Source organism: Portunus trituberculatus, chromosome 43 (assembly GCF_017591435.1).
Source record: "Portunus trituberculatus isolate SZX2019 chromosome 43, ASM1759143v1, whole genome shotgun sequence".
NCBI classification, from domain to species: Eukaryota; Metazoa; Arthropoda; class Malacostraca; order Decapoda; family Portunidae; genus Portunus; species Portunus trituberculatus.
The window spans coordinates 11,975,519-11,998,832 of record NC_059297.1 but is presented as its reverse complement, the minus strand read 5'-3'; the positions used below and the strand labels follow the sequence as shown (position 1 = coordinate 11,998,832).

Genomic DNA, 23,314 nt, shown 5'->3' with positions numbered 1-23,314 from the left:
CTTGCCAAGCTTCTACACCTGAGGCAAGAAGGCTAGCAGGGAATGCTCTGAAAAGTCTAGTATCTATTGTGCCATCATCGAGGTAGTCCATTAGAATGACTGGGTGTAGGTGTGGGTAAGGGAGGTTGTGCTGAAGTCCTGAGAATGGATCTGAGGTGCCAGGTTTAGGTGAGAGACGGGAGCACCATCACGTGTATCTTTGAAAGCACTGTTGTCCATTTGCCACATAATTGATCTTGGATATCAGATATTTATAGAATGAAAATTGGTAGATTGAGGTGTGTGGATCAGCAGTCATTGCTGTGAAGGTGGTCATCTTCTTGATTTTGATCCTGCCGCTATCTATCTTAACCTAAATGAACTGGTAAATTATGAAATAGAGCTACAACGGCAATATTACTGCTCTCTATTTATTTTTAGTGGTAAGAAGGAGTATTTGGCTCCATTTTAGTTGTCCCCTCCCAAAATTCCTGCTTTATACCAGGTCCCCAGCATTGTAGTAGGCAAGAAATAGAACAAAAAATAATAAATTGAGCCACACGGATCTTCTTGAGATTTACTTTAAAATTGATTAATCTATTGTTTAATATGATGTAAAGGGCAACACTTTTGATTTCACATTTCATGATTTCAGTGTATTCTCCTGTTGCCTACCCTGGCCAGACATTAATGTAATTCAGTGCAGGCATGGTACTGTTAGACACCATGGTAAATTTTTACCATGCACCAAACTGCATTTTGAGTATAAAACTACATTTTTTATTTATTTATTTTTTATTTATTTTTTTTTCTCCATTTTTGTGGATTATTTTTGAGCATAAGACTTCTTAGAAAAGAAATGTTGTCTCTTCTCTCCTCTTCCTCCTATGATCTTGAGTACTTGAGGGAAAGTGTGTTTTAGAAGGGAGGAATACAAATATAGTAATTATATCATACTGAAATGGAGATGATAACTTAAAAGAAGGCAATGCCAATCTAATCTGACTCAATCTAACCTATCCTATCTTAACTCAATCTGACCCAACCTGACCTAACCTAACCTAACCTAATCAAACCAAACCTAACGTAATTTAACTTAACTTATACATGTAACTGAGAAAAGATCTCTATTTCACAGAAACTATAAATTTGCCATGATAACTTAAAAAATGTAAGTTTCTCAGTATCCATGAAGGTAATGAAAGACATACTACTCCCTAAATATTAAGAGTATCCTAGAATAATATTAAAATTGTTAGTGAACAGTTTGGCAGACCAAATATATGCAGTGGACATGCTCTCTAGTGCATAAATGTATGTGAGGAAAACAAGACATGAAAATTACTAGTGACAAATGAAAGATGATAAACATATGACACTCAAAAGTCCTCTGATCTTTCACTTGGAGTTGTATGTCCTTTTATCTCCTTGCTCCTTACATTAAATCATACAACCCTTCACTAATCCATTTCCAAACTGTTATTGGAAGTTTTGAACTCATTTGCTACACACATATTATAAGAGGAACAATGAATGATGACTTTCTTTTCTGCAGGTGGAGGCTTTGGGGGAGATGCTGGAGACTATGGCACACAACAGTTCTCCTCCCCAGCCCCTGAAGCTAAAAAGGTAGGTATTACTCATTTATGTGCCTCCCCTCTAGAAAAATTGAATAAGAGAAATACTTGATTACCGTTAGATTGTTTTATACAATTTACATATATATATATATATATATATATATATATATATATATATATATATATATATATATATATATATATATATATATATATATATATATATATATATATATATATATATATATATATATATATATATATATATATATATATATATATATATATATATATATATATATATATATATATATATATATATATATATATATATATATATATATATATATATATATATATATATATATATATATATATATATATATATATACACACACACACACACACACACACACACACACACACACACACACACACACACACATACATACATATATATGCACTTAACCCTCTGCTATTGTGCCATCTGCAATTTGGTTTACTGCTATTGCACACACTTAAAACCTGCACATATTTCTATATTGTGCACAAAATTATCGTGTGCCCGTCATTAAAAAACATCCACATTATGATGTCATGTGATATGTAGTGGTACTAAAGAAGAAAAATATCTGAAGTGGTTATACAAGAAATGCTGAGCCCCGAAAAACACATAAGTAAAATATTTGGAACAACACATAAAATGTTGCCTAATATTAGGGTGGCATTTCTTTACCTGGACAAGGATATGATGAAAAAAAAAATTACAAGTATGATACGTCCACAGTTGGAATATGCAGCAGTAGTGGGGTCGCCGAGCTTGAAAAAGGATATAAGGAAATTAGAACGGATCCAGAGGATAGCTACAAAGATGGTGCTGGAACTAAAGGACCTAACATATGAAGAGTGGCTGAAGGAAAGGTAACTGCCAACATTACAAGGTAGAAGAGAAAGAGTGGATCTAATAACAATGTATAGAAAAGTTAATGGCATTGAAAAGATAGGCAAGGTAGACCTGGTGCTGATGGCAGATGAAGCTGGAAGGACAAGAAGACATGCAAAGAAGATTAGGAAGAGGCAGTGTGTAAAGGATATTGGAAAATACATTTTCCCACATAGGACGGTGGGAAAATGGAATGCATTGGGTGATGAAGTTGTTACAGCTCATAATGTGCATTGCTTTAAAGAAAAAATGAGATAAATGGAGATATGGAGACAGGATGCTATGAGCCCGGCTTAAATCCTGTAATATACAACTAAGTAAATACACACACACACACACACACACACACACACACACACACACACACACACACACACACACACACACACACACACACACACACACACACACATCTGGAATGGATTAAGTGAAGAGATTGTAACAGCAGAAAGTGTGCACAAATTTAAGAAGTTAGTTAAATGTAGATATGGAGACAGGTTACTATGAGCCCTGCTTGAATCCTGTAACATACAACTAAGTAAATACACACACACACACACACACACACACACACACACACACACACACACACACACACACACACACACACACACACACACACCCGGTAGCTCAGTGGTTAGAGCGCTGGCTTCACAAGCCAGAGGACCAGGGTTCGATTCCCTGGCCGGGTGGAGATATTTGGGTGTGTCTCCTTTCACGTGTAGCCTCTGTTCACCTGGCAGTGAGTAGGTATGGGATGTAAATCGAGGAGTTGTGACCTTATTGTCCCGGTGTGTGGTGTGTGCCTGGTCTCAGGCCTATCCGAAGATCGGAAATAATGAGCTCTGAGCTCGTTCCGTAGGGTAACGTCTGGCTGTCTTGTCAGAGACTGCAGCAGATCAAACAGTGGAACACACACACACACACACACACACACACACACACACACACACACACACACACACACACACACACACACACACACACACACACACACACAGATTGGTTTAATGCAAAGTGTGCTAGGGCAAAGGAGAAAAGAGATGGAGCATGGAAAAAGTGGAGGAGAAATTTGAAATCCAGCAAATAAGGAAAACTTCAAGGCAGCGAGAAATGAATATGTTAAGGTGAGGAAGGAAGAGGAAAAGAACTTTCAAAAGGACATTGTTGAAAAATGTAAGGAGCAACCAAAATTGTTCTACAGATTCATAAATGGAAAAATTAGGCAAAAAGAAACAATAGAAAGGTTAAAAGGAGAGAACGGGATAGTGGAAGACCCAAAAAGTATGGCAGTACTATTAAATAATAAATTCCAGGAGGTCTTTACTAAGGAATCCAAATTTGAAAGGCCACAGGGTAATAGAGAGACAGTCTATATGAAAGAGATTAAAGTAACCAAGCTTGAAATAAAAGAGTTAATGAAGGAACTGCATGAAGAGAAGGCAATGGGACCAGATGAAGTCTCAAGCAGAATACTGAAAGAATGTAGGGAAGAACTAGGAAGTCCTATTTACAGCATCATAAAATGCTCAATAGAAAATGGAACAGTACCAGTAGAATGGAAAAGAGCTGAGGTGGTTCCCATATATAAGAGCGGAAGGAAGGAAGAACCTTTAAATTACAGACCGGTATCACTAACTATTGTAATATGCAAGGTGTGTGAAAGAATAATAAAGAAACAATGGATCGAGTTTTTTGAAGACAAGAAATTAATATCAAATAGCCAATTTGGTTTTAGAAAAAGACAGTCGTGTGTAACTAATTTATTGAGTTTCTGTTCTAGAATAGTTGATAGAGTACAAGAGAGAAAGGGATGGGTTGACTGTATTTATTTGGATTTAAAAAAGGCGTTTGACAAAGTGCCACATGCAAGATTACTATAGAAGTTAGAGGAGAAGGGTGGCTTAAAAGGAAGCACATTGAGATGGATAGAAAATTATTTGAGGGGGAGAGAAATAAGGACGGTACGGTAGTTAAAGATATGAAGTCCAAGTGGAGAGCAGTAGAAAGCGGAGTGCCACAGGGGTCAGTATTGGCACCAATACTTTTCCTCATTTATATTAACGACATGCCAGAAAGTGTGAACAGCTACATAAATCTGTTTGCAGATGATACAAAACTGTGCAGAGTTATAAAGCAAAAGGAGGATTGTGAAATACTGCAAGAAGACCTAAATAAGATCTGGGAATGGAGTAAAAAGTGGGAAATGGAATTCAATGTGAACAAAAGCCATGTCATGGAAATGGGAAAGGGTGAAAGACGACCCGTGGGAATTTATAAGATGGGAGATGGAGTAGAACTGGAGAAAGTAAAAATGGAAAAGGACATAGGAATGACGATGGAAGAAAACAATCGACCAGTAAGCCATATTGGTAGAATTTTTGGAGAAACATATAATTTGCTAAGGAATATTGGAGTAACATTTCACTATATGGACAAAGAAATGATGAAAAAATTGATAAGTACTATAATAAGACCCAGATTGGAATATGCAGGAGTAGTGTGGACCCCTCATAAAAAGAAATACATAAGGAAGTTGGAGAGACTCCAAAAAATGGCTAGAAGAATGGTTCCAGAATTTGAAGGGATGACATATGAGGAGAGACTAAAGGCTATGGATCTACCAACCCTGGAACAAAGAAGGGAGAGAGGAAATCTGATACAAGTTTATAAATTGATCAACGGAATGGACCAAGTGGATAACGAGAAACTGATCCAGAGAGAAGAATATGACATCCGAAGTACAAGATCGCATAGTAAAAAGCTGAGAAAAGGAAGATGTCTGAGAGATGTTAAGAAAATATAGTTTCCCGCAAAGATGTATTGAGACGTGGAACAGTTTAAATGAAGAAGTAGTGTCTGCAATGAGTGTGCATACTTTTAAAGTAAGATTGGATAAGTGTAGATATGGAGACGGGGCCATGCGAGCATAAAGCCCAGGCCCTGTAAAACTACAACTAGGTAAATACAACTAGGTAAATACACACACACAGAGGTTGCTAGTACTGTAGTAATGTCTTTATCAGTCATTTATCAGGTAAAATTACGCCCACAGTCCTAGTCCCAGCTGTCACCGATGATGAGTGGGTGATTACTGTTTTTGAGCAAGAGGATGAAGATGTCATATTACACACACACACACACACACACACACACACACACACACACACACACACACACACACACACACACACACACACACATTATTATTATTATTATTATTATTATTATTATTATTATTATTATTATTATTACTACTACTACTACTACTACTACTACTACTACTACTACTACTACTACTACTACTACTACTACTACTACTACTACCACCACCACCACCACCACCACCACCACCACCACCACCACCACCACCACCACCACCACCACCACCACACTACTACTACTACTACTACTACTACTACTACTACTACTACTACTACTACTACTATCATTGTCATCATCATCATCATCATCACAATCATCACCATCACACACAACTAAGCTTTAAGATAAGTATTCTCTCAGAAGTATTAGATATATACATACATATAAGTATCCAATTACTACAGAACACTGGTTCTTCCTGAGACTTTTTTTTTTTCTCTCTCCCCAATTCCTCATGGTGTGCTTTTTTCTCCCACAGCAAGGCAACAAGATAGAGAGTATGCTGCCTCTCACCATAAAGACTGTGTTGGACTTGGATGAGAACAACCAGGAATACCTTGGCACTAAGGTGATTTTTTTCTTCATCTCCTTCAGGCCCCTTGTGTGTGTGTGTGTGTGTGTGTGTGTGTGTGTGTGTGTGTGTGTGTGTGTGTGTACCTAGTTTTACCTCGTATATTGCATGGTTCGAATGGAACTAACAGTGAACTGTTTCCGTATCTACTTTCATCCAACTTTTCCTTAGATTTATGCTCCCTTTCTACTGTTAGTCTCTTCACTGGAGCCATTTCACCATCCTATTTGGAAAACTAAACTTTGTAATGTGCCTCAAACATTGACTTTTCATGATCTCAAAGTGTTCTCTTGTATCTATCTCCATCCTCAGTCAGGTCTTGTCTATCTACCTTTTCCATAGAGTTCATTATCTTAGATATTGTCATTAGATCTCTTCTTTCCTGTCTATCCTTCAAAGTTGGTAGTTCCATTTCTTTCAGTCTCTCTTCATAGGGAAGATACTTTATTTCTGGCACCATCTTTGTAGTTGTCCTTTGGATTCTTTCTAGTATCCTGATCCCCTTTTGCATCACACCACTACTGCGTATTCAAGTCTAGGTCTTATCATAGTGGTTATGTTCTTTTTCACTATACTCTTATCCATGTAATTGAACTTGTGTGTATTTACCTAGTTGTAGTTTTACAGGGCCTGGGCTTTACGCTTGTGTAGAGTGTAGATATGGAGACGGGGCGTCTCCATATCTACACTCATCCAATTTTTCTTTAAAGCTATGCACACTCTGCTGACACCACTTCTTTGCTCAAACTGTTCTCAGTCTCAACATATCTTTGCAGGAAACTATATTTTTTAACTTCTCTCAGACATCTTCCCTTCCTCTGTTTTTTACTATGTGATCTTGTGCTTCGAATGTCATATTCTTCTCTCAGGATCAGTTTCTCATTATCCACTTGATCCAAACCTTTAATCAATTTATAAACTTGTATCAGATCCCCTCTCTCCCTTCTCTGTTCCAGGGTTGGTAGATCCATAGCCTTTAGTCTCTCCTGATATGTCATCCCTTCAAATTCTGGAACCATTCTTGTAGCCATTTTTGTAATCTCTCCAACTTCCTTATGTGTTTCTTTTTATGCGGGGTCCACACAACTGCATATTCCAATCTGGGTCTTATTATAGTACTTATCAATTTCTTCATCATTTCTTTGTCCATGTTGTGAAATGCTAATCCAGTATTCCTTAGGAAATTATATGTCTCTCTGAAAATTCTATCAGTATGGCTTACCGGTTGTGTGTATTTACCTAGTTGTAGTTTTACAGGGTGTGTGTGTGTGTGTGTGTGTGTGTGTGTGTGTGTGTGTGTGTGTGTGTGTATTCACCTAGTTGTAATTTCACCTAGTTGTAATTTTACAGGGCCTGAGTATCATACTCGTGTGGCCCTGTCTCCATATCTACACACATCCAACTTTCCTTTAAAACCATGCACACTCCTCGCTGACACCACCTTCTCACTCAAACCATTCCACACCTCCACACATCTTTGTGGGAAACTATATTTCTTCACATCCTTCAAGCATATTCCCTTGGCTATCTTTTTACTATGCGATCTCGTAGTTCTATTTAAGTTTTCCTCTCTCAACATCATTTGCTCATTATCCACTTCATCCAGTCCGTTCAACAGTTTATAAACCTGTATTAAATCTCCTCTTTCTCTTCTTTGTTCCAAGGTAAGCAAATTCATTTCTTTTAATCTCCTCATAGGTCATTTCTGCCAATTTCGGAACCATTTTTGTTGCCATTCTCTGCAATCTCTCCAACTTCCTTATATGCTTCTTTTTATAAGGGGACCAAACCACTCCAGCATATTCCGATCTTGTTCTAATTACCATACTAATTAATTTCTTCATCATATCTTTATCCATATAATGGAAGGCTAATCCAATATTTCTTATCAAATTATACATTTCTCCAAACATCTTATCAATATGAGCCTCAAACTGCCCATGGTCTTGTATTATCACTCCCAAATCCTTTTCCTTTTCCACCTTTTTCAACACTACTTCTTCACCCATCTTATATGACCCTCTTGGCCGTCTTCCACTCTTCCCCATCTCCATCACATGACTTTTGCTCAGATTAAATTCCATTTCCCACCTCTTGCTCCACTCCCAAATCTTATCCAGATCTGCCTGTAAAATTTCACAATCTTCTTCACTCTTCACACACCTACACAACTTTGCATCATCCGCAAACAAATTAATATAACTGTTTACTCCTCTGGCATGTCATTAATATATACAAGGAAAAGTATTGGTGCCAGCACTGAGCCTTGTGGGACTCCACTCTCCACCACCAACCAGTCCGACTTTGCATCCCTTATTACCGTTCTCATCTCTCTCCATCTCAAGTAGTTTTCCATCCACTTTAACACTTTTCCTTTCAGTCCTCCATAAATCTCTAATTTCCATAGCAGTCTCATGTGAGGTACCTTGTCAAAAGCTTTCTTTAAATCCAAATATACACAGTCCATCCATCCCTCTCTCTCTTGTATTTTGTCAACCACTCTTGAATAAAAGCTCAGTAGATTTGTTACACATGACCTCCCTTTCCTAAAGCCAAATTGATGATCCGATAATAACTTATGATCCTCCAGGAACCGTATCCAATATTTCTTTATCACCCTCTCACAAATCTTACCGACCACACTTGTTAGAGACACAGGTCTATAGTTAAGAGGCTCTTCCTTACTGCCTCCCTTATAAATGGGCACCACTTCAGCTCTTTTCCACTCCACCAGTACTTCTCCTGTTTCTAATGAGCACCTTATAATATCATATAATGGATCAATCAATTCTTCTCTACACTCCTTCAATAATTTTCCTGAAACTTCATCTGGTCCCATCGCTTTATCATCTTTAAGTTCCTCCAACATTTTATATAACTCCTTTTTAGGTATCTTAATGTCATCCATGTGCACATTTCCTTCTACATTCTGAGGCTTTACAAACATTGTTTCTTTAGTAAATACTTGCTGAAACCTATTATTTAGCAATTCCGCTATATTCTTAGGGTCATGTACTATCCCTTGCTCTCCTTTTAATCTTTCAATGGACTCTCTCTTTTTAAGTTTACCATTTATGAACCTGTAAAACAATTTTGGATGTTCCTTACTCTTGTCTACAATATCTTTTTCAAATTTTCTTTCTTCCTCCCTCCTTACCCTCACATACTCATTTCTCGCCACTCTATAATTCTCCTTATTTAGTATAATCCTACTCTTTTTCCATCTTTTCCAAGCCACATCTCTCTTTTCCTTAGCCTTAACACAAGTTGCATTAAAGCAATCCTTTCTTCCTTCCTCTCTTGGTTTATACTTTGGTACAAATTTCATAACTCCTTCTTTATAATATTTCATAAAAATCTCATATTTTTTTTTGCACTTCTCTGATTTGTAACATCTCCCAATCTAATTTTCTGAAATAATTTTTCAAACTTTCTGTGTCCATCTTTCTATAATTCAATCTACCACTCCTGTATGTCTCGCCTTTCCTTCGCTGTGTTGTTGCTATCTGCATTTCCATAACCACATGATCACTTGTGTGTGTGTGTGTGTGTGTGTGTGTGTGTGTGTGTGTGTGTGTGATTGCATGCATGTGCATGTGTGTTGTTCTCCCATCTCCTTGTGTTTGTTTATGTATTTATTTATTTTTTTCCCTTGTATTGTTGTAGAAATCTCTTTCTTCCTCATGTTAGTATTTTGAGTTTTTTTTATTTTTCTTATTGTCCTTACATTATTTAGAAGAAATATAGATTTGATCACTATGTCTTAGTTTTATGTTTCTTGTAAAAATTTTTGTGGACTTAATGAGTGAAATTCTTCTCTTAGGATATGAAAAAACTATTTGTTCAATGTATGAAGAAAAATTAGAACTATTTTGATACTTTGATACATTGATGGTAATGGTCAACTGCTCTCTTACTTCCTGGTGTTAGCTTGCTTGAGTGTCACCTCACACACACATAACCCCTCACCATCTCCACTGTATATATATCCACTGGTAACATATACAGTTGACTAACTAACTACCTTTTAACTTAATGAAGCAGGCACAATAATCTACTTGTTAGAATACATATTATTATTATTATTATTATTATTATTATTGTTGTTGTTGTTGTTGTTGTTGTTGTTGTTGTTGTTGTTGTTGTTGTTGTTGTTGTTATTATTATTATTACTGTTGTTGCTGATGTTATTATTATTATTATTATTATTATTATTATTATTATTATTATCCTCCTCCTCCTCCTCCTCCTCCTCCTCCTCCTCCTCCTCCTCCTCCTCCTCCTCCTCCTCCTCCTCCTCCTCCTCCTCCTCCTCCTCCTCCTCCTCCTCCTCCTCACTCATCCCTTTTTTAATGCAAGGGGGAAACCTGTCAAGGGCAACAAAATATTAAAAAAGGGCCCACTTAAACTGCAAGTTCCCTAAAAGATCAGAAGACAGGGATAAATGTCTTGAAACCTCCCTTTTAAAAGAATTCAAGTTATATGAAGATGGAAATACAGAAGCAGGCAAGGAGTTTCAGAGTTTGCCAGATAAAGGTATGAATGATTGAAACACTGGTTAACTCTTGTGTTAGAAAGTTAGTCAGAATAGGGATGAGAGGAAGAAGAAAGCCTTGTTCAGGGAGGCCACAGGAGGAGGAGAGCCATGCAGTTAGCAAGATCAGTAGAGCAGTCAGCATGGAAATAGCAATAAATGATAGAAAGAGATGCAACATTTTTTGCGGTGAGAAAGAGGCTGAAAACAGTCAGTCAGAGGAGAGGAGTTGATGAGACGAAAAGCTTTTGATTTCACCCTATCTAATAAAACTGTGTGAGTGGAAACCCTCCCCCCCAAACATGCAAAGCAAAGAGTGCTCCATACAATGACAGATAAGGCCCTTGTACAAAGTTAGCAGTTGGAGGGGCGAGAAAAAATTGGTGGAGAAGCTGTAGAACGCCTAACTTCATAGAAGCTGTTTTAGCAATAGATGAGATGTGGTTTCCATTTAAGATTATGAGTAAAGGACAGACCGAGACAGTTGAGTGCTATTGAAGAAGAGGGAATAGTTGTCTGTAAGGTTGTGTTGAGTTGATAGATGGAGGAATTGAGTTTTTGAGGCATTGAACACTACTAAGTTTTCTCTGTCCCCATCACAAATCTTAGAAAGATCAGAAGTCAGGCATTCTGTGGCGTCCCTGTGTGATCTGTTGACTTCCTGAAGGGTTGGTCATCTCTGAAAGGGTGTGGAAAGATGTAGGGTGGTATCATCAGCATAGGAGTGGATAGGGCAAGAAGTTTGATTAAGAAGATCATTAATGAACAATAAAAAGAGAGTGGATGACAGGACAGAACCCTGAGGAACACCACTATTAGTAGATTTAGGAGAAGAACAGTGGCCGTCTATCACAGCTGCAGTAGAACGGTTTGAATGGAAACTAGAGGTAAAGTTGCAGAGAGAAGGATAGAAACTGTACAAGGGTAATTTTAAAATCAAAGCTTTGTGCCAGATTCTATCAAAAGGTTTTGATATGTCTAATGCGACAGCAAAAGTTTCACCAAAATCTCTAAAAGAGGATGACCAAGACACAGTAAAGAATACTAGAAGATCACTAGTAGAGCAACTTTGATGGAAGCCATACTGGCGATCAGATAGAAGATTGTGAAGTTACAAATGTTTAAGAATCTTCCTATTGAGGATAGATTCAAAAACTTTTGACAAGCAAGAGATTAGAGCTATAGGACAGCACTTTGAGGGATTAGAACATTCACCCTTTTTAGGAACCGGCTGAATTTAGGCAAACTTCCAGCAAGAAGGAAAGGTAGAAGTTGATCAACATAGTTGAAAGACTTTGGCTAGACAAGGTGCAAGCACGGAAGCACAGTTTTTCAGAACAGTAAGTGGGACCCCATCAGGTCCATAAGTCTTCCAAGGGTTTAGGCCAGTGAGGGCATGGAACACATCATTACAAAGAACTTTCATTGAAGGCATGAAAAGTTAGAGGGAGGAGGAGAGGGAGGGACAAGCCCAGTATCATCCAAGGTGGAGTTTTTAGCAAAGGTTTGAGAGAAGAGTTAAGTTTTTGAGACAGATGAAATGGCAGTGGTGCCATCAGGATGAAATAAAGGAGGGAAAGATGAAGAAGTAAAATTATTAGAGATGTTTTTGGCTAGATGCCAGAAGTCTTGAGGGAAGTTTGAGTTTGAAAGATTTTGACATCTTCTTTTTATGAAAGAGTGTTTGGTAAGTTGAGGAACAGACTAGGCATGATTCTGGGCAGAAATATCAAGTTCATGAGATTCAGGAGATGGAAGGCTCAAGTACCCTTTGTGGGCAACCTCTCTATCATGTATAGCATGAGAACAGGCTGTGTTAAACTAAGGTTTTGAAGGTTTAGGTTGAGAAAAAAGAATGAGGTACATCTCCATGCCAGACACTATCACCTCTGTTAGTGTTTAGCACACAGAGATGGGTCTCTGACATGGAAGCAGTAATCATTCCAGGGAAAATCTGCATAATACCTCTTCAGGTCCCACCAACTGGCAGATGCAAAATGCCAGAGGCACATCTGTTTTCGGGGTCCTGATGGGGGACTGGAGAAATAGGATGAGATACAGAAATGAGATTGTGATCGGACGAGCCCAACGGGGAAGATAGGGTAACAGCATAAGCAGAAGGATTAGAAGTAAGGAAAAGATCAAGAATGTTGGGCGTATCTCCAAGACAGTCAGAAATATGAGTAGGGTGTTGCACCAGTTGCTCTAGGTCATGGAGGATAGCAAAGTTGAAGGCTAGTTCACCAGGATGGTCAGTAAAGGGAGAGGAAAGCCAAAGCTGGTGGTGAACATTGAAATCTCCAAGGATGGAGATCACTGCAAAAGGATAAAGGGATAGAACATGCTCCGCTTTGAAAGTTAAACTGTCGAATAATTTAATCAGAGGAGTTAGGGGAGAGATAGGCAGCACAGATAAATTTATTTAGAGAATTAATTGAGTTGGAGCCAGATGGTGGAAAACTCAGGAAGATTCAAGAGCGTGGGCACAAGAGCAAGTTAAGTCATTGCACACATAGACGCAACATCCAGCTTTGGAATGAAAATGAGGATAGAGAAAGTAGGAGGGAACAGAAAAGGGGCTACTGTCAGTTGCCTCAGACAGCTGTTTCAGTGAGGAAAAGAAGATGAGGTTTAGTAAAGGAGAGGTGGTGTTCTGCAGATTGAAAATTAGATGTAAGACCGTGAATGTTGCAGAAGTTAATGAAGGAAAAGTTAAGGGAGGTGTCAAGACATTCTGGGTTACCATCGAGAGAGTAGTCCGACCTGGTGACATTTCTGGTCCCCTCCCCCCCTTTACCTTTCTTTTGTTTCCTGCCACTTTATGATCCTCTCCAATCCTTGTTTTCTTATGTTCCCATTGTTAACTTTTCTTTAGTAAACTGTTAAATTCCCCCAGTCCATTGCCTTTACCTTTCCTTACTATCTGTGCTCTCTCTCTCTCTCTCTCCTGCATCATTTTATTTTATAGTTATTTATGTCTTGTTATGGCTTAGTTATAATTTGTCTCTCTGACCTTCCTTGTCTCTCATAGGTTAACATGCTGTTAGTGATGGGTAAGATCCAAGAGGTGAATGTTACTAGTACAAAAGTGACCTACATACTGGAAGATACCACAGGCTCCATCTCCGCTATCAAGTGGCTCGACTCAGAGTCTGTGAGTTTTGTTTTTGTTTGGGATGCACATCTACTATACACATGAGTTTTTTTTTTTTTTTTTTTTTTTTTTTTTTTTCTTATTCATATGATTTGTTGTTGTCTGTTTCAGTTATCATTATTTCTGCAATGGGGAAGGTGTGATTCTCTCTCTCTCTCTCTCTCTCTCTCTCTCTCTCTCTCTCTCTCTCTCTCTCTCTCTCTCTCTCTCTCTCTCTCTCTGTTAGTTTTCCCCTTAGTATTTTTTACATCCATTGTCTCATAAGCTCTAAAATATTAAGTTTCTTCTGTTTTTTTTTCTAGTTTCATTGTTTAATTACCTAACGTAATTTGTTTAATTATTTATTTATTTATTTTATTTTTTCTTGTTCTTGTTCTTGTTCTGTAATATATCTTATATGCTCTTCCTTCCTTATGTAATAATCTTTATGTATGTATATTATTGTTGTGAATAATAGGTGTCATCTACTATACAGGAGGAAGAAACCTTGATGGAGAACACTTACTGCCAGGTGTATGGGACCTTGAAGTCCTACCATGGCAATAAGCAGCTTCTTGCTCTGCATATGGAGCCTGTCACAGACTTCAACTGGATCACTGCACATTTAATGGATGTGATGTACACGGCTCTGCAGCTTTCACGCTTGAAGGAGGAGGTGTGTGTGTATATTTACCTAGTTGTATATTACAGGGTTTGACCAGGCCTCATGTTGACTTCTCTCTTTATCTACTTTTGTCCAACTTTTCCTTAAATTTATGCACATTTTCTGTTGTTACAATCTCTTCACTCAAGCCATTCCAGATGTCCACTATCATATGTGGGAAACAAAGCTTTTTAATGTTCCTCAAACATTGACTTTTATGATCTTGGAGTGTCTTCTTGTCTGTCGATCACCATCTTTTATCAATGGTACCAAGTCTTGTCTGTCTATCTTTTCTGTATAGTTTACTATCTTTAACATCGTTATTAGATCTCCTCTCTCCTGTTTATCCTTCAATGTTGGTAGTTCTATTTCCTTCGGTCTTTCTTCATAGGTAAGGTCCTTCATCTCTTGCACCATCTTTGCAGCTGTCCTTTGGATTCTTTTTAATTTCTTAATATCCTTTTGCATATGTGGAGACCACACTATTGCTGCATATTCAAGTTTGAGTCTTATAGTGGTTATGATTTTTTTTCATCATACTCTTATCCATGTAATTATATGCCATCCTCATATTTGTTAGTGTCTTCTATGTTGAAGCAAATAGTCCATTTATGTCTTTCTGGGATGAAGGTGTCTTGTATAATGACTCCCAGGTCTTGCTCTTCCTTCCTCTTCATTTTAATCTCTTCTTATTTTGTATTCCTACATAGGTGCTCTATTACTTTTACCCATTTCCATCACATGACATTTCTTGGCATTAAATTCTAATTTCCACTTTTGGCTCCACTCACAAATTTTGTCAATATCTCCTTGCAATTCCATACAGTCCTCATTGCTCTTTATTATTCTCAAGAGTTTTGCATTGTCTGCAAACTAATTTATTTAGCTACTCAAGCTCTCTTGTATATCATTAATATATATTTGGAACATTATTGGTGCCAGCACTGAGCCCTATGGTATGCCACTAGGTACTGTGCTCCAACATGATGAGATGTCTTACCACAGTCCTCATTTGTCTTCCCATTAACTTGTACCTCATCTAGCTTAAGACATTTCCTTGTATTCTGCATATGTGTTCAGTTTTCCATAAGTGTCTTTTATGTGGTACTTTGTCAAGAGTTTTCTTAATATCCAAATTCTTTGTATCAACTCATCCATCTCTTCCTTGCACTTCATCTATTACTCTTGTTTAGAAACTTAGGAGATCTGTCATATATGATCTTTCTTTTCTAAAACAAAATTGGGAGTTGTTTATAATTTTATTTTTCTCCAGATATTCTATCCATTTTCCCTTGATCGCAATTTCACAGATCTTTCCCATAACATTAGGCAGTGACACTGGTTTATAATTTTGGGACTTGGTCTTTTTTTTCTCCTTTTGTATTTAAGCACTATATTTGATCTTCCACTCCCTTGGTACTTTCCCTTCCATCAAAGAGCTGTTGATCACATCCCAATTTGGTTCTCTGTATTCTCTCAGTGTCCATCCTGACACTTCATCTTCTGTGTGGAAAACTGTATTTTCCAACATCCTTCACACTGCCACATCCTGATCATCTTTTCATGTCCTCTTGTCCTTCCATCTTCAGTCAACAGCCCCAGGTCTTCTTTGTCTATCTTTCAATGTCATTTACTATCTTATACATTGTTATTAGGTCCCCACGGTCTCTTCTATTTTGTAAGGTTGGCAGTCCCATTTCCTTCAGTTGTTCTTCATATGTGAGGTCCTTTAATTCTGGCACCATTTTTGTACCAATCTTCTGTATCCTTTCCAATTTTCTTATACAGGCAACCCCCCCTTAACAAAGGGGTTATGTTCCTGAAAAACCCTTCGTTAAGTGAATTTTCGTTAAGCGAACCAATTATAACAAGTTTGACCCCTGACTTGAACTTCCATTGAGAGTAAACAAAGGTTTAATGAAAGTGAAAAATTATGAAGTTAAACATTTAAGCAGTTTAATTTAAGATAAAGTTATTATAATGTACACTAATGTATGTATGTAAGTAACTTTATAATATTGATGATCTTAAATTTATGAAGGGAGGGAGAGTGGAGCAGGAAATACGCTAGCTGGCAACCTGTGGAATGTAAACAAAGGGCGCATTATTGCACCGCATACAAAACTACATACCACATTTCCACATTTTATACATTGCAGAGTCACGAGTTCAGGTGGTTCTTTTAGCTTGCAAGGAAGAAGTGATCTCACCAGCCTGCTTAATAGAGTCTGCTGACTTGAAAATGGTAGACAGTAGATGGAGTCAAGCCATGGTGGGAAGCAGTGCTATTAGTTTTCTCGCTTCTCTTGTGTCTGTGAATAATATCCAGCTTCACTTTGAGAGTAAGAGACTTCCTGGTCTTCTTAGCAACGCTAGGCGACATTGCAGGGTATTTTGGTGGCATGTAGAGCAAGGGAAGACAAGCTGCTGCTGACACTGTTATTGTTTTGAACTAGGGGAGTGAGTGGTGTGCAAAGAGGCGCTGGTGTATTCAAAAGCCTGTCGACTTGCGTGATACAGCGGAGCTTTCAAACTTTGAAAAAATTATCAGGATAAAATTTCATTAAAGCAAGTTTGGTGTTCATTAAACAAGTAGATGGTAGTAAAATGAAACCTTCGTTGTAGCAAAATTTTGTTGTGTGAACCTTCGTTAAGCGGGGGTTGCCTGTATCCTTTTTAGAGCTCGGAGACCATACCACTGCTGCATATTCCAGCCTTGGACGTATCATGCTTGTGATGATTTTTTTTCTTCATATCTTTATCCATGTAATGAAATGCCACTCTTACATTACAGTAAACCTCCGCACTTGGCGAATTAATTAGTCTGGCGAAACTAACGCCAAATTCGAATTTCGCCAAGCAGGAGTTCTTGATACCATATAAATTGCCTAAAAAATGCCCCAATCAGTCTTTGGTCATTGCCAAAGTCTCTCTTTTGACCCCTAAAATACCATCTTTCGAGCTGAAATAAAATCTTTTGCCTTTACACATTAGAACACATGTACAAAACAGACCAATAAACAATATATAAAGCTAATAACACATGATATAAAGGCTGTAACTCCCATTTTTCCACCCATTTCCCTCATCCACTTTCGTCCTTGCCGCCACCACCATTGTCCTTACCCCCACCGGTACCACCTATTGCTCTGGTAGAGGCCATGTTGGCGGTAAATTGCCAGAATTCGTTCCCACGCTAGCAGAACAGAGGGTAGCACAAGCAAAATGGATGAAGAGGACTCACACTGCATTTTGATAGGTTTAAAGAGAGGTCTGACGTCACCAAGGAACCATGTGGTTTGCTGTACTTCCACCAGGGGACCACCAAGTTTGAATTCAAATCGCAAAATGTGCACTCGATGGTCCAAGGCCACCCTACCGCCAAAATTGAATTTCACCAAGCTGAGATTCGCCAAATGCAAGGGCTTAGATTTTCCTCTATGATCACTCCCAGATCTTTTTCCTCTTTAGTCTTCATTATTTGTTCCTCTCCCATCAAATAGTTCTATTCTGGTCTTCTCTTACTCTTTCCTAGTTCCATTATGTGGCATTTCTTGGCATTAAACTCCAATTTACACTTCCTGCTCCACTCATAGATCTTGTTTAAATCTTCCTGCAACAGCAGACAGTCCTCTCTGGTTTTGATAACTCTTAGCAGCTTTGCATCATCAGCGAATAAATTTATATAACTGTTTATCCCAATGTGAATGTCGTTTACATAAATGGGGGCTAGCACTGACCCTTGTGGCACTCCGCTAGTTACTTTACCCGAAGTTGAGTGTGTATCTCTGATCGCAGTACTCATTTCTCTATCCTTCAAATAATCTCTTGTCCATTCGAGCAAGGTTCCACGCAGTCCTTCTATGTACTCTAGTTTCCAAAAAAGTCTTTTGTGTGGGACTTTATTAAAAGCCTTTTTAATGTCCAGGTATACTGTGTCTACCCATCCATCTCTGTTTTCAAGTCCTGCAATAACTCTCGAGTAGAAGCTTAATAAGTTTGATACACATGACTGCCCTGTCCTGAACCCAAATTGTCTGTTTGATGTAACCTGCTCCTCTTCTAGTAATTTTTCTTTGATAATTATTTCACATAGCTTCCCTAAGACACTTCTAAGTGACGCTGGTCTGTAGTTTAGTGGTTCAGTTGCCTTTCCTCCTTTAAATATCGGTATTATGTTGGCTCTCTTCCATTCTAGTGGAACTTTCCCTTCATTTATTGAACTTGTAATTATTCCCCAATTTGGATCCAGTAGTTGCTCTTTACATTCTTTTTAACATCCAGCCTGATACACCATCTGGCCCCATTGCTTTTCTGACTTCCAACTTATCTAATAATCTTCCAATATCCTCTTTGTGCTTTGTGATCTCCTGTAATCCTTGGCAATCCCATGTCCTATTAGGTTCTGTGAAATCATCTTCTGCAGTGAACACCGTTTTGAAGCTCTCATTCATTATTTCACACATTTCCTTCTTTGTTTGTATGTCTTCCCTTCTTCAATTATTTTTTCAATTGTTTCCATATTCTTTTTTGCCATTTATAAACTTGTAGTAAAGTTTGGGTTCATCTTTGCTTTTATTCTCATCTTTCTCAAACTTTCTTTCTTTCTCTCTCTCCTTGCTCTAATATATTCATTTCTTGCATCTTTGTACTGCTGTCTGTTATAGTCATCTCCCTGCATTAAGAGTTTCTTCCATGCTTTATCTTTTGCCTTTTTTGCTTGTATGCATCTAGCATTGTACCAAGCATGTATTTTTTTCTGAACTCTATAAACAGGTACAAACATTTTTACTCCATTATATTTCTGTAAGAATATATCATATTTCCCTTGTACAGTCTTTCTGTACATAATATTACTCCACTCAATATCAGCAAAATAGATCCTTAATTTTTTCAAAATCCTTTCTTGCATAATTTAATCTTTCCTTTATAGTCCTCTCTGTAACTTATCTCATCTTCCTCCTACATTTGCATCTTTAATGTCACATGATCACTTTTCCCCATTGGACTAAGGTATTGTATGATTGGAGGGGACTCTGGTTTCTTTGTGAAAACTAGGTCAAGGTTCTTCTTTCCCCCCCCGCCCCTGTACCTTGTTGACTCCACCCACTGGTCCATTGCATTAAACATAGTCAACTGTAACACTTTCTCGCTCCACTGCCCAGCATTATCCATTACTTCTATCTCTCTCCAGTTTACTTTTTTACAGTTAAAGTCTCCAACTAAAAGTATTCTTCTATCTCTTCTTATCATGTTATCTAAGCACTTAATCACCTCTCTTTGCACATCTTTATGGTCTTATGATCCCCATGTATTAGTCTTTGGTGGAACATATGTAACTATAATTTTTCTCTTCTTCAAATCTTGTTTTGATTGTTACTCCCATTACTTCCACTTTGTCCTCACCGTATTGCACATCCTCCACACATATTATTATCATGAACCATTATTAGCACTCCACCTCCCCCTTTATCCTTCCTGTCTCTCCTCCAGGTATTATATCCCTCCTCTTTAAAGTTGACATGGATCCCTCTCAGTTTTGTTTCAACGATGCACATTACATCCGGCTTTTTCTCTTTCAAATAATCCCAAACTTCCAATATGCTTGATAACAACCCATCTATATTAGTATACGTCACTCTTAATTTCTTGCTTCCTCCACGATCTCCTCTTTCTTCCTTAGGTACCACTTCTTTAGTCTCATATCCAAAAACCCTCCAGTAAAAATTCTTCTTCTTTATCTGTCCTTTTCTTGTTTTTTTTTCTTTAGCTTCACTTCTTAGCACTTTCTCCTTTTCCCTCTCCTCTAAGTTCATATCTCTTTTTATCCATATATCCTTGTGTTCAGTATCATTGGCCATCTTCCCTTTCCTGGCCATAACTTCCTCTATAGCCACTTGGGATCTCATTCTCACCTTCATTGGTCTCCTACCCCCTTCACTGTATCTTCCTAGCCTGATCACTTCCTCCACCTCCTGGTCTAATTCTTGTGTGCTGTTTTGTACTCATTTGATAACAGTTTTGGCAAATTCTCTCTCCATGTTCTCTTGTGAATTATTTGGATTTTTCTTTTTCTTCATCCCAAAAATCATGAAGCTTTTTTTCTTGTCCATTGTATCCTGCACCAGGTCTTCTTTCTCTTTAATAACTTCAATTACAGCGACTCGTGTTCTCCTGAATTTGTCTCATTACAATCTCTGAAAATTTAACTTTTCCTCTTCTTGCTCCTGCTTCCATTCATTTGGTAGTTCAGCTTGTTATCACCCAATCCACCTTCTGCCCTGTCTACAATCCCATCCTGCACTTTAACCTGCAAGCTCCTTAAGGAGCTTTCGTAATCTTGGCATGTGGCTTTTAGTACGTCATTTTGTTTCTTTATTTCTTGTATCTTATCTTTCAATCCCCGATTTATTGCACTGATCTTTTCACATTGTACAATTGTCAATTTCAGGTCTGTGTTTTCTACTATTAATCAGTCCTGTTTGTCCATTAGACTCAACATCACCTCCTTCATATACCTTAATTCCCTTTCTACGTTGATTAACCTTCTCATATTACCTTGTTCGTCCCTGAATCCAAAAAAATCCTTGTCCATAATATCATCTCTTAGTTTCTTTAGACCAACAGGAATTTCAGTGTATCGTTGGTTTTCACACTATGGTGTATGTTTTGATTCAGCCATATGCCTGGCAACACTACTCTTCCATCACTCTCTTATTATTCTTTCCATATACAAGTAACCCCGCTTAACAAAGGGGTTACGTTCCTAAAAAACCCTTCGTTAAGCGAATTTTCATTAAGCAAACCAATTATAACAAGTTTAACCCCTGACTTGAGCTTTCATTGAGAGTAAACAAAGCGAGAGTGCATCATCGTACAGTAAAAGGTTTAATGAAAGTAAAAATTATGAAGTTAAACATTTAAGTAGTTCAATTTAAGACTAAGTCATTATAATGTACACTAATGTATGTACGTAAGTAACTTTATAATATTGATGATCTTAAATTTATGAAGGGAGGGAAAGTGGAGTGGGAAATACGCTAGCTGGCAACCTGTGGAATGTAAACAAAGGGCGCATCATTGTACCACATACAAAACTTATGTACCACATTTCCACAAGGCTTTCCATTTTATCCATTGCAGAGTCATGAGTTCAGGTGGTTCTTTTAGCTTGCAAGGAAGATATGATCTCACCAGCCTTCTTAATAGAGTCTGCTGACTTGAAAATGGTAGACAGTAGATGGAGTCAAGCCATGGTGGGAAGCAATGCTATTAGTTTTATTGCCTCTCTCGTGTTTGTGAATAATATCCAGCTTCATTTCAGAGTAAGAGACTTCCTGGTCGTCTTAGCAATGCTAGGTGACATTGCTGGGCGTTTTGGTGGCATGCAGAGCTGCTGGTGACGCTGTTATTGTTTTGAACTAGGGGAGTGAGTGGTGCGCGTTTTGTCCACGAGATTTGTGTGATACGGCGGGCTTTCAAACTTGGAAAAAATTACTTGGATAAAATTTCGTTAAAGCGAGTTTGGTGTTCGTTATACGAGCAGATGGTAGTAAAAAGAAACCTTCCTTGTAACAAAATTTTGTTGTGTGAACCTTTGTTAAATGGGGGTTGCCTGTATATGATTCAACACTTATTTAACTTGGAGACAGGAGAACCTATGTCTCCTTCCCTCCCCTGTACATATATCTAGGCCAGTCTCCAACCCCTTTTGTAGTTATTCTCTGTGAGCTGCTCAGATGCGTATGGTCAGCACGTTGGCTGCAATGTGTGTGTGTGTGTGTGTGTGTATTTACCTAATTGTATTTACCTAATTGTAACATACGGGAAAAGAGCTATGCTCGTGTTGTCCCGTCTCCATATCTATTAATGTCCAGCTTTTTCTTAAAATCATGAATATTCCTTGCGTTGACCACTTCCACGTCTAAACTATTCCATGCTTCCACCCTTCTATGAGGAAGCTATATTTTTCACATCTCTCCTATAAGTGGCCATTTTAGTTTTTCCCATGCCCTCTCGACATTCTTTCATTCCACATACACAGATCTTCCCTATCCATTTTTCCATGCCAATCATCACTCTGTATATTGCTATCAGGTCTCCCCTTTCTCTTCTGTTTTCCAGGGTCGGAAGTTGCATTCTTTTCAGTCTGTCTTCATAAGTCAAATCTCTTAAGTCAGGCACCATTTTGTTGCAGCCCTCTGTACTTTCTCTAGTTTCCTTATGTGTTTCTTTAAGTTCGAGCCCACTGTATTGTTGCATATTCAAGCCTCGGTCTTATCATTGCAGTAATTATTTTCTTCATCATTTCTTCATCTAAATATCTGAACGCCACTCTTATGTTCCTCAATAAGTTCAATACTTCTCCAATTATTTTGTTTATATGTCTCTCTGGCGATAGGTCATTGGTAATTGTCACCCCAAGGTCTTTTTCTTCATGACTGGTTTTATGTCTTCATTTCCTATCTTGTACATACTCCTGATTCTTCTTTCACTCTTGCCAAACTCTATTTTCTTGCATTTTGTCGTGTTGAACTCCATTTGCCATGTACAGCTCCATTTCCATATTCTGTCCAAGTCTTCCTGGAGTAGTTCGCAATCTTTGTCACATCTCACTTTTCTTAACAATTTTGCATCGTCTGCAAATAGGCTCACATAACTGGACACCCCATCCACCATGTCATTTATGTAGACCGCGAACATTACTGGTGCCAACACTGATCCCTGTGGAACTCCACTCTCCAC

The 23,314-nt window shown here is 38.0% G+C and overlaps 1 protein-coding gene across 1 annotated transcript in view; it reads left to right on the top strand.

Moving 5' to 3' along the window:
- LOC123517976 (replication protein A 32 kDa subunit-B-like) overlaps positions 1 to 23,314 on the top strand; it is a 33,568-nt gene that overhangs the window by 5,239 nt on the left and 5,015 nt on the right. Inside the window, exons 2-5 of the mRNA XM_045278478.1 lie at positions 1,535 to 1,608; positions 6,146 to 6,235; positions 13,804 to 13,926; positions 14,402 to 14,581. Of these exons, the coding sequence (XP_045134413.1) occupies positions 1,535 to 1,608; positions 6,146 to 6,235; positions 13,804 to 13,926; positions 14,402 to 14,581 (467 nt within the window). The remainder of the gene's footprint in view (positions 1 to 1,534; positions 1,609 to 6,145; positions 6,236 to 13,803; positions 13,927 to 14,401; positions 14,582 to 23,314) is intronic.